This window comes from Dicentrarchus labrax, unplaced genomic scaffold, assembly GCF_905237075.1.
Source record: "Dicentrarchus labrax unplaced genomic scaffold, dlabrax2021, whole genome shotgun sequence".
NCBI classification, from domain to species: Eukaryota; Metazoa; Chordata; class Actinopteri; family Moronidae; genus Dicentrarchus; species Dicentrarchus labrax.
The window spans coordinates 618,346-630,603 of NW_026136716.1; the positions used below are offsets into that span (position 1 = coordinate 618,346).

A 12,258-nucleotide genomic window follows, 5' to 3' on the forward strand; every position below is an offset into this window, starting at 1 on the left:
AAAGACCCTTAGAGACCCTTAAAGACCCTTAGAGACCCTTAAAGACCCTTAAAGACCCTTAAAAAAAGACCCTTAGAGACCCTTAAAGACCCTTAGAGACCCTTAAAGACCCTTAGAGCGCCTTAAAGACCCTTAAAAAAAGACCCTTAGAGTCCCCTAAAGACCCTTAGAGACCCTTAGAGACCCTTAAAGACCTCTCTCTCTGTCTGTCTCTCTCTCTCTCTCTCTCTCGCTCTCGGTCTCTCTCTCCCCCTCTCTTCGCTCAGCTGTACCGTTTTGGTGTGGTGAGTCTGGAGCTTTCCCTGAGTAGTGCTTGGTAATTCATTCCCATGAATTCTGCACCATTGTCGGACCTCATGCATTCAACCTTTCCATATGGTGCTGTATCAGCGAGAAACTTCTGTTGCTTGTACTGTGTCATTCTTATTCCTTAGGAAGTACACAAACACTGCAGTGGAATAGTCATCAGTGAATGATAACGTGAACCTATACCCGTCTCTGGAATCTGGGTTCATAGGATAGTAAACAATATGTCACTCATGGACTCAAAAGGTTGGGAACCAGTGACATAGATCTTTAATGGAACGGCTGCTGCTACACCACCTGAGGCCACAGGTCCGCCACGCCCTTGACCCACTGCAGTTTGCGTACCAGGAGAAGGTGGGAGTAGAGGATGCCATTGTGTACCTGCTGCACAGATCCCTTTCTCACCTTGATAGGGGAAACGCTGCTGTGAGAATTACATTTCTGGACTTTTCCAGCTCCTTCAATACCATCCAGCCTCACCTTCTGGAACACAAACTAGCAGACATGGAAGTAGACTCACATCTGGTGGCATGGATAATGGACTACCTAACAGACAGACCCCAGTATGTGCGACTGAGGGACTGCAGGTCTGACACTGCGGTCAGTAGCATGTGAGCGCCGCAAGGGACTGTGCTCTCTCCAGTCCTGTTCACCCTGTACACATCGGACTTCAAATACAACTCAGAGTCCTGTCACGTGCAAAAGTTATCGTGGACTGTATCAGGAGTGACCAGGAGGAGGAGTACAGGAAACTCATCCAGGACTTTGTCACATGGTGTGACTCCAACCACCTGCACCCCAACACCACCAAGACCAAGGAGATGGTGGTGGACCTCAGAAGGCCCAGGGCTCACCCGGAACCTGTGACCATCAACGGTGACTGTGTGGAGTTGGTACAGACATACAAATACCTGGGAGTACACCTGAATGATAGGCTGGACTGGACTGCCAACACAGACGCCCCGTGCAGAAGAGGTCAGAGCTGATTATACTTCCTCAGAAGGCTGGCATCCTTCAACATCTGCAAAAAACTGCTGCAGATGTTCTATCAGACTGTTGTGGCGAGCGCCCTCTTCTATGCAGTAGTGTTCTGGGGAGGCAGCATTAAGAAGAAGGATGCCTCCCGTCTGGACAAACTGGTGAGGAAGGCGGGCACAGAGCCGGACAGCCTGACATCTGTGGCAGAGCGACGGGCACTGAACAGGCTCCTGTCAATCATGGACAATCCACTGCATCCACTGCACAGCACCATCTACAGGCAGAGAAGCAGCTTCAGCGACAGGCTGCTGTCACTGTCCTGTTCCACTGAAAGACTGAGGAGATTGTTCCTCCCCCACACCATGAGGCTCTCCACCCAGGGGAGGAAAACCATAACACTCTAAACTCCAATATATCTGCCCTGTATCAAACTGCACCACCTGCAGTGCACCCTGCATTATGTGAACACCTGCTTATGCACCTTAGGCCTTTTAAGCACTGGATTTGACCATGCACTTTAGGACACTTACCCAATAGTCGTTATTTTGCTATTTATTCTATTTGATTATATTAGTTATTTTGCATTTGACCTCCTGTTGTTGTTATTATTATTGTTATTGTTATTGTTATTGTTATTATTATCAGTCTGGGGATACTGCTGGAAACTGTGAATTTCGCCTTGGGGAGGATTAAAGTATCTATCTAATCTAATCTAATCATCTAATGATTTGATGTTCTGAAGATCAATATCTAACTGTGGACTTACTCACACACACTCACACACCAATCTAAAGCAAACAGGTTTTGATGAATGAATTAATAAATGACTCAGAATCATGTTTGTATTCTCCCACTTCCTTTATTACATTTTTTTGGTTTTTAATATGCTAATAGTAATAGTACAACAGTGTAATCAATCTTCATTCACAGTAACTTCAATCTACTAATAAACACCATTTTAATGTGGCGTATTTTCCTTCCACTGGATCGCTAAACCTTCTTGCTGCAAAGCTTCTTTCAGCTGAGCCTGACAGACTTCTTTTAACTTCATGTCACCAAAACACAGAACTTTCTGCATTCACGAGGTAGCATTTAGGCTGTGTACAGTTAAAGTAGGCGGTTAACATCATAGTGAAGAAGAAATTATATATGTTTTATAAAAGAGCCCACAGTACCAGGAAGTAGTGCATGTAGTAAATGAAACCCTGTAAACCACCATTACCGTAAAACTTCAATTTTTATTTATTTGGGACAGGCTTCTATATGGGACAGGCCTTTAAACGAGACAGGCCTTTAAAGGGACAGGCTTCTATATGGGACAGGCCTTTAAAGGGACAGGCTTCTATATAGGACAGGCCTTTAAACGGGACAGGCCTTTAAAGGGACAGGCTTCTATATGGGACAGGCCTTTTTTGGGGGGAGGGGCTTTTTATTGCCAGCTAGAGACAGCTGAATATAGACATGAAAGGGGGACAGAGAGAGGGGATGACACGTAGCAAAGGGCCGCAGGTCGGATTCAAACCCTTGGCCGCTGCAGCAAGGACTCAGCCCCCGTACATGGGTTGCCAGCTCTAGCCACGGAGCTAACTTGGCGTCCATGAGGCAGGCTTCTATACGGGCAGGCCTTTAAACGGGACAGGCTTCTACACTGTAAATAAACACAGTAGAGTTTTTCTATAATTACGGTAAAGGAGTTTAGTACTGTTGGTTTTACAGTCACACCAGTTTTTACCATCAAAAGCAACAGTTTTGCCACATGAAAATACCGTATGATCGTAGTGAGATATGGTATATTTGTGGTTTTCTGTGTAATTTACAGTCTGTAACATAAAAAATATTTTATTCTGTATAAACTCCTTTTTAAAATGGCGTGTCGAATTGGGAACCTGCTTTTAATCAAAGTTTTACGGTATTTTTCTTCATTGCACACTTCACTTCTATTATTATTATTTCACCAAAGATTTTGTTCCACTCTCATTATTAATTGGCCTGAATCATTGGATTGACTCAGCACCAATTCTGCAGAAATAACATGATCCTTCTCAGGTGGATCCAATGAAGATCAGTGTTATGATAATTATATCATATTTCACAGCAACAGTAAAAACACATGAACAAAAACCCCAACCTTAATTAACCGACGTGAACATCTATCTTGTCCGAAACACGTTCTATATATGTTATATGTCTTGTTTTATATGAAGAGTAGCTGCTACCTTAGTGCAGCTACTGGGAAATAAAGAACTTCAAACATTGTTTCATAACCAGCGTGCTTTCAGGCTCCTCATTGGGATGAAGGTTGAGTCAGGAATCATCTGAGAAGACAACCAAACAAAACAGGGATTAGTCATGATTTATACTCTGATGGAGATTTTTCTGTTTCTGCACAGAAAATATCAAAGTCTGATCGTCAGATTACCAATAAATTAACTGATCACATTCCTGCTACTGACACTTTAGATTTTAATGCCCTGTGAACTTTCCTCTATAGCGCCACCCACAGGACAAACTTTACATATTGAGCACCAAGAAAAGCAAAATCATTAGTATGATCAAATCAACTCTGACCTAAAGAACAAATGAATTTGTTGAAAAAAGGAAATAAACTGAGTAAAGTGTGAGTGCTCTTCCTCTGGTGCCCTCTTAAATAATTTAAATGTTTATGAAAGGCACTTAATTCTGATTAAAGACACACTTAAGATCAATCTTTAACTGTGAGCGGCTTTATACACAGCCATGTAATTAATGAGAACGGAGAAGTCTTTACCTACTTAGTCCAGGTCATAGAGATGAGGGCTGGGTTTCCATCGGCATATTTGGACCTGAGAGATCTGCGCTTCCTGCCACCTCCACAGCTCTGTCAGACAGGGGATGGTTTGATTTGTTCAATATGCTGACGATACTTCTGTATTCATGCAGTACCTCTACTTGAGTATTTTTACATTGTTGTATTACTACTTTTTACTCGAGTATTTCCTCCCTGCTTACCGGAGCACAGGCATTGCTCTGTGTGAGGCACAGCTCCACTTTGCAGTGCAGGTAGATGTCGCCGGTTTTCCCAGAGAACTCGAACATGTTGAAAGAGAAGCCGTTGGACGTTCCCACTCCGTTTCCCTCAGTCATCACTGTCTTGTCAGCAGCGTTCGGGCATCTGCTCAGAAACAGGAAACGGACATGATGACGTCAGCAGCAGTAGAGCCTCCGACAAAGTCACAGTTTTGTGTTTTTTTGTGTTTTTCTCACCCGTTTTTGACAAGGTCGTATCGCAGGGTCCCATTGGGTGAGGAGTCGTTGGATGCCCAGCAGGAGTCGGTGACCACGGCGACTGTGTTGTTGTCCAGCCCATCTGTCTTCAGCTCCACCCAGATCTTCTGGTTCAGCCCGACCTCAGTGTTTGCGTTGACGAGGTTCTTGTGGCCGGAGTCGTTGTAGGCGTTCATCGTCACAGTGTAATTCCAAGCTCCAGATACAATCTGCTTCACCACAGAGCTGAAGAGCACACACACACACACACTTCAGCCGTCTTTAACTTCAACTACAACAGGATTCAGTCGGCACATGAACAACCAGGTGAAGCTCAGCGCCCCCCCACACACCTGTCTTTGATCTGATTTTTACAGTCCTGACTGATAAAAAAGTCTTTATCATCCAGCTGGTAATTCAAACGTGTCTTTCTGTCATAAATAAAGAAAACCAGTGGAAAATGTCCTCCCTGTATTGAACCAAAGGTTGAGTTTACAGTTTGTGCCCCTGCTGGAGGACAGTACCCACCATAACCTCCGCCCCGCAGGCGTTGCTGCTGTTGAAGCTGAACGTCACCATGTGGGTCTCGCTGTCTATGTGACCTGTGCAGTTCTGGTCCTTGAGGTGTAAGGCGGAGTAGTCGATGCCTTTGTCCGTCAGCAGACAACCAGCCAGAGTGAGAGTGGCCGAGTTCTGCGTGCAGACTGTCGGCTCGCCTGAACAGCAGGACAAAATAGTCAAACAGTCACCACTTTAATATGGATTTATTCATCCTGCAGCAGCTGGTTCGTGCTAATGTTATCTTCTTAACTGACATTAGACTGGAGAGGCCCGACAGGCTCTGCACCAAACCACAAAACCCAAAACCGCTGTGCCTCTGCCAGATGTTTCCAGAACTAAAGTCATCTTTGGACATATCAGCAGCTGGTTTATGAGTTACCTGCTCTTCTGTTTTCTGTCATTGGCTTTGTTTGCCTTCCTCTGGGGAACACTTTGTACAATTAAAATGAACTCTATAAATATAATGAAAAACATCCAATTCAGCTCCCGAGCTAACTGATATAAAATTCCCTGCTAGCTGTAGTCTGTAAAACAGTTCAAACTTTACAGGTTATAGCTCCAAAACCTTGTAGAGAATTTATTTCAAAACAACAAACATTAAAAAGTGTCTCATAACAGGATAAAATCTAGAAAATGTTTTTTCATGTGACGGTTGTGGCACAGTACCTAAAGAGTTTGTTGAGTTGTACTTGGCAGCGAAAATGGCCCGACAGAGGCAGCTGGTCGAACCGAGCTTCTCACCGCAGAACTCATGAGCACTGCAGTACTTGTCCTGACAGGAGGCCTGAGGGACAGCAGCTACAGACAGACAGACAGACAGACAGACAGACACATGAGGCTCACTATCAAATAAAGGACGAATGACTGTTCATGTAAACAAGTTTGTGATGCACTTTTTACTGGACAACAAAAATCCAAAATACTCCACTGGTCCAGGAACAGTGAAACATTTTTAATGAACTAACTGATTTTTTTATACTCGACTTCCTTCTGCTTTTATTCCACTGAATTTATTTGACAGCTATAGCTACCTTTTCAGGTAAACATGACAAATACAAAACATGTGATTCTATAGTTATAGATTCAGTACAAAGGTATGTGTATAATAGCTCTCTAGAGCAGCAGACACTAAAGTGCTTCACAAAAACAGAGCACTAGTTATATAAAAGAAGATCAAATGTATTAAACATTTAAATTGAACATTGAAATGCATCAGTGATAATTATTCATTCTGCACAGTGAATACTTTTACCATCTGTACCTTTTTGTTGATCATACTGCAGTATTTACGTAGCAGTCATTTATTATTGGGTGGCACTTAACTCCTTCCACAGTTTTCATCGTCCAAAAACGTCATTCAGACGTCAAAATATTCAACTCATTCAGGAATCGGGTTACTATTACTTTTCTCTTTCATACTTTTCAAAACATTCCAGGTTTTCTGGCATTTTTCCCCGTTCATCCTTATGGACGCAATGTTCGAAATTCAACAGGAAACCTTCAAACCCACTGATCTCCAACCTCTTCCCACACATTCATACATTCACAAAGAAACTATTCAAACTTTCAGACGTTCACAACTAATTTGACTTTCTCCTATTATCACCATGGCAACCTTTCATTGGGGTTGGGAGCACACAGCTGATTGAGATGAGCTAATTAGGGCAGACAAGTATTTTTCAAACTTTAAACTCGTGATTAGTGTTTCTCACTTTACCAGCTACAATATTTCTTCAGCTTCCTCAATACGATACAAATTAAAGCCAGTAATTCAGTTTAGCGTCAACCTTTGAACAGCCAATTTATTAAGGAACTGCCTTCTCTAGTTGTTGTTGTTGTTTCTTATGTAAAGGGTCTTAATACCATTACTGATGCTCTAAATTGTACATTAAATGAAATAAACCTCATGTCAAATTTTAACTGAAGTTTTGAGTTGAATGTAGCTAAACAAATATATACTGCACAGAATTTGTATACGAGTATATGTATACCATATACATTTTACCCACATTCTGACTTTGCTCCAGTATTAAAATTGATGGTTGTGTTTCTGTCAATAATTCTACTTTCTCTGTCCTGTATGATTAGGATTTGTTTCAGCCTGGAACAGCAGGAGGAAACCAATACGGTTTTATTTTGTCTTATGAAACATTGAAGTGAAATGACGCTCTTACAGCAGTCGGTGTTTGACCTCCAGTTCCCCACTGTGATGGTCACTTTCAGGCGGCAGGACTCGGCGTAAGCCTCCAAAAACTGGCACTTATTGAGGCCGTCCACCGCTGGATATTTGCACAGAGTGCCTGTGCAGGCGGTTACGAAGGGCTCAGGGTCAGAGTGGTTGTGGCAAACAGTGAAGGGGGCCTGCTTTATGAGATTGCAGCTGGGAGGAAGAATGACAGTCAATTAGCAGGTTTCTGAACAGTATCGTGTAGGAACGTATGATAAAGATGACTCGTTCCTGTTCTGAAGATGATAGGAAGGTTCTGATTGGTCAGTTCTTACTATTCAGTTGTGCGGGTGCAGTTGATCGAGCTGTCAGCGGTTTGGTTGTGCAGAGTCTCGCAGCTAGGAGGCGACAAACAGCACGGGACATTCAATTAGAAACCAATGCTGCATTAATAAACAGGTTATATCAGTTTGGTTGAGACTGAGTTTTACCTGTCTGCACTGTCATTAGAGGACTTGGCTGCACTCAGGGTGAAGTTCTGACTGGAATCAGCGGGGTTGCCACACAAGCCCTCCATAGCTCCAAAATGTCCTGGTCGATGTCAGGAGGCAATTAAAGACAAATAAAAGAACTTCCATCAGTAAGCTCAGCTGTCACTCTTCAACATGAACAACTTTGAAATGACACAGATATTTTGTCCAGATAGGATTTCTGTACCTGTCACATGTGCAGTGTTGCCATCAAAAAAGACTGTGGCGTTGATGGAAGGAATCTTGGCAGTAACTCCAGTCTGGTTCTTCGAGAGCTCCACCCCGTGAACCACCTGACCCGTGGCGTTGAGCGTTAGCGTTTGTTGACCATCCTACATCACAGCAGATAGGCAACATGAGGGAAACACTGGCTGAAATAACACAAACACACACCAACATGTGCTTTGCATGGGTGCTTGTTCCAACTTAAAGAAGGATTTTTCAATCTTTAGTTTAGGTAACACCAGCACATTTGAACTCCGATTGTCTCCTCTTATCACTCACAGCGAGAACAACACTTTCAATAGTGTTTACTGGCAGAACAACAAAACAAAGAACATGCTGAAAAAGTAACGTATGACAGAAGTGACGAATGAGAACATTAGTAAAAATAATCTGAATGTTCCTGTTGCACCAACGTTCATTAGACGCAGCTATCCATCCATCCCAGGTTAAAACCTCAAATAGCACCGCATTGTAATTCTGTGCAACTATTTTATTACACTTGAGTAAATAGGATCACATTATATTGTGATATTTAAAATTTTCCACCACCGCACCTGTCTTGAACTACATCAACACAAGTAACTCCTGGCCTGTAATGATCATCAGTGATCGATCAAATAAAGAGGATGGAAGGAGGACTTATGAGTCCATAAATAGGCTGTTAGTCTTTGGATGGGTTGTGGCAGCTTACCCGGACTCTTCCACCTTGCTCCATTTTGACAATTGACCCATTCAGCGACAGTATCAAGTGGTCCAAAAACGCCACATCTTGGCGGCGGCGCTCACGGAAACCCGCCAGTAGGTTGAAGGCTGAGCTTCCTAGAGGCTTCATCAGACTGTATACGCAGCGATCAGGGACAGAGTGGACTCTGCTGGAGAAATCGATGATGCTGGAGGCAGTCACAGTGCACACGTCAGCGGCTCTTACGCACCTGATGGAGAAGGAAAGGGATAGATATTCTGTCTTTTTATTTCTGAGAGAAAAAAACCTCTCAGAAAGAAAGGTGTTTTATTTCATGAAGATGACATTTCCAGTTAATATAACTTTGAGGAAAATGAATCCTCACTAGAGTGACAGGACGATGTGTATTAACTTAACTAAAAGCAGAGGGCACTGCTATTGTGACAAAGACAAATACAAACCTAACCACAGATACCATACAAAGGATCTGAAAAATCCCTCAGTGACCTTAGATTAAATAAAACCTCTGTGGGGGGGCCCTGGTAGCTCAACTACAGAGCTGGAGCTCCATGTACCATGAGTCCATGCTGCAGCAGGCCATGGGTTCAACTCCCTCCCCTATCTCCTCTTTCCTGTCACTCTACAGCTGTCACTATCGATTAAAGACAATAAAAGCCTCCAAGAGTATATAAAAATAGAAAATCTCTAGATCTTGAGACAGTCATTGGATAGAAAAATGCTGTATATATATGTAGTTATTATTTTTATTCTAATTATTATAAATGGTGTAAAAGACGTCTTTGTTGTGAAAAAGAGCAGAAAAAAATCAATATACTATATACAGTTAGTCAATGAATCAATAAGGTGATTGACAATGAATTGGTTCCCTCTTCTCAAAAGACTTGAAAACATCATCCTCAGTTTCTGGCTACATTAGCCGCTACTAGCATAAAACACCTGACTCTCCAAAAGAACGGTCAGCAGTCGAGTTGCATTGTGGGAAATGTAGTCAGCAGGCTTTGAAGGATGAAATCATACTTACATGTTGTTGCCGATGCAAGACTCCTCTGATCCACATGTACTGACACTGACTCCAGATGATTCAACTGAACAGACCAATTGGGAGCAGGTTTCTGAGCTGTTGAACATTATTTCTCCAGTCTTAAAACCGGCGTCTGGGAGGTGATAGGAGGTTTATGAAATTAATTTAACATTAAACTGGTGTACAAAACATAAAGGAGAGGAAATAACAATAGATCAGATGGAAATATTTGCCTACTTTGGTTTCTGCAGCCGCTTATGTCCACATAAAAAGAAGTTTTATTCTTCAGCACTGAGTCCACAGTGGAGTTATCGACCGTCATATTCACAGACTAGAGAAGGAATAGACAAAATTCAAGGTTAATAATGTAATACTGTACTAACTCTGAGTGACTTCAGTTCCCCTTTTTATACATGTATAAATATTTGTCTCCAGTTTCAGGCCCGAGCATGAATCAGAATCAGATTTGTGCTGTTCATCTTATGTGGACATAAATACCCTAAAAATAGAAGCTGAGTGTCATTGTCACTGTTCATTTAAAATACTACAGAGCCAATACGACATAAATGTGTCACTGCATTACTGTTCCTTCACTGCAGTGTTTATGAGCAATGAGGAACTGTTTCAAACTAAAGTTCTATGTTGTTAATGGTCCGTCAGGATGCCCCAGTTTGTACCTGTCATATATTACCATTACATGGGATAATTACCCAGCAACCATTGTAAACCCAGAAGGTCCAGAACCCACTGCACAACAAAATAGACTGTTTAACTCATTTCAACAGTTGCCATGTGTTCTTAACACATTGTTTAGTATGTAGAAACACTGGAAAGAAACATCATCACATTTGAATTAAATAGATGATGAAGTCTTGAAGTCTGACAGCTATCTGTTGTCAGAAATGTTTGAGGGTTCTTGTTAAAGGACCTTCTGGGCTCATTTTTAGGAACATTGGCTGCTTGGGTCACACAGTGAGTCACACTGTGTTGGTAATACATGAGAGGAACCAACTGGGTCTACTCTCAGGGAACAGATTCTATAAAATCCAGTGGTGAACTTCAGGCTGAAAGTCTGAAATCACATCCTTCATTTGGTTTAAGGACAAAAGTTGCCACAGTAACAGACTCGGGCTAATCTCTGAGACCAAACGTCCATATGCCTTACATATACTTACAATAGTAGGGAGGCTAAACAGTGGACTGAAATACACAGCCGCTTGTTGTCCAGCTTGGTATAAGAATATGTACTGAAAACATAAACAGAAAAGATACAAAACACATTAGGAAATATTTTATATATATATATTTAATATTTTACAAATAAACATTGATTTGAATTTCCCTTTGCCAATCAATGTCTTTGAAATTTAACAGTTAACAATTGCATTGAAAGGATTGCATTTACAGTTTTAATTGAACTCATTATAGTATAATTATTTAATGAATTTATGTACTATTTTATGAATGATTGTACTGATATTCTTTAAATGAACATTTAAAAACCAATGTCCTGCAGTACTCCAAAGTGCCCCTAGGGGAGAAACACTGCTATAGATTGTGAATGCAGTCGCATTAGAGGCCATAACTCCCACTGAGTACGTTATTATGAGCGGCAGCAGCACGAGTAGTATTTCATTTGACATATTTGGAAGTTGTGTCTGATTTTTACTTTTATCCTCCAGTGAACACATTTTACATTCTGTTTGTTTTACACTCCTTTCCTGTATCAGTAGTTGACAGTTTCACCACAAATATAACAAGATTAAATTATCAACATGAAACCAAATAAATGTGAATGTGAATGATAAAAATGTCTGCCATACACGTAGCTTTACCACAGCTTTGTAAAATGTGTCACGAAGTGATCTGACACTGAAGGTGAGTTTATTCACCGTGTTGGAGCTCACAGACTAAAAGCTTTGTCTTCTTAATAAGGAGCTAACAGATCAGACATAAACTGTGGACAAGTGATCGTTCTCAACTGAATATTCTTTTCCAAATCATTTCAACAGGTTGTGCAGTTTTTTCCTTAAAAAGTCACTGCTGAAGTCCCCATGAGAGAGGAGAGGAGCTTGTCTTACCGTCTGGAGGTTGGCTGGAGCAGCAGGAGATGAAGCTTTGCAGATGGAGGTCGGTGTTGAACCCTTCTGGATGTTGCAGCTCTTGGGCTGATGTTGCTGCTGTCCGTCTCCATCTGCCTCTTTTTATGCTCAGGTGTTTGTGCGTCACGCCCCTGAAGATGGAAACATTGACGTACAATGCATTAAGTGACTGTTGTTAACCCATAAATGTCCACACACACACACACACACACACACACAATGATTTATTATTATATCTTAACTAACATTTAGTTGGGTTTTATAGTCCCTTTAATCGATAGAGAGAGCTGTAGAGTGACAGGGAGGTGACACGCAGCAAAGGGCGTCAGGTCGGAGTCCGACCCATGACCGCTGCAACAAGGGCTCAGTTCTGGTACATGGGTACAGGTCCCTAAAAGCACCTTGATTTGATCAGCACTGAT

At 41.9% G+C, this 12,258-nt stretch overlaps 1 protein-coding gene across 1 annotated transcript; it reads right to left on the bottom strand.

Annotated features, from left to right (window-relative positions):
• Positions 1–2,123: 2,123 nt before the first annotated feature.
• Positions 2,124–10,976, bottom strand: LOC127378942 (zonadhesin-like). Its single transcript, XM_051428324.1, has 14 exons — positions 10,910–10,976; positions 9,972–10,065; positions 9,735–9,867; positions 8,702–8,942; positions 7,973–8,117; positions 7,747–7,846; positions 7,591–7,653; positions 7,263–7,468; positions 5,755–5,886; positions 5,024–5,243; positions 4,528–4,773; positions 4,273–4,435; positions 4,052–4,141; positions 2,124–3,599 (listed from the first exon to the last, which is right to left on the bottom strand). The coding sequence occupies exons 2-13, from the start codon at positions 10,054–10,056 to the stop codon at positions 4,052–4,054; spliced, it is 1,824 nt and encodes a 607-aa protein (XP_051284284.1). The 5' UTR covers positions 10,057–10,065; positions 10,910–10,976; the 3' UTR covers positions 2,124–3,599.
• Between the last annotated feature and the right edge of the window lie 1,282 nt (positions 10,977–12,258).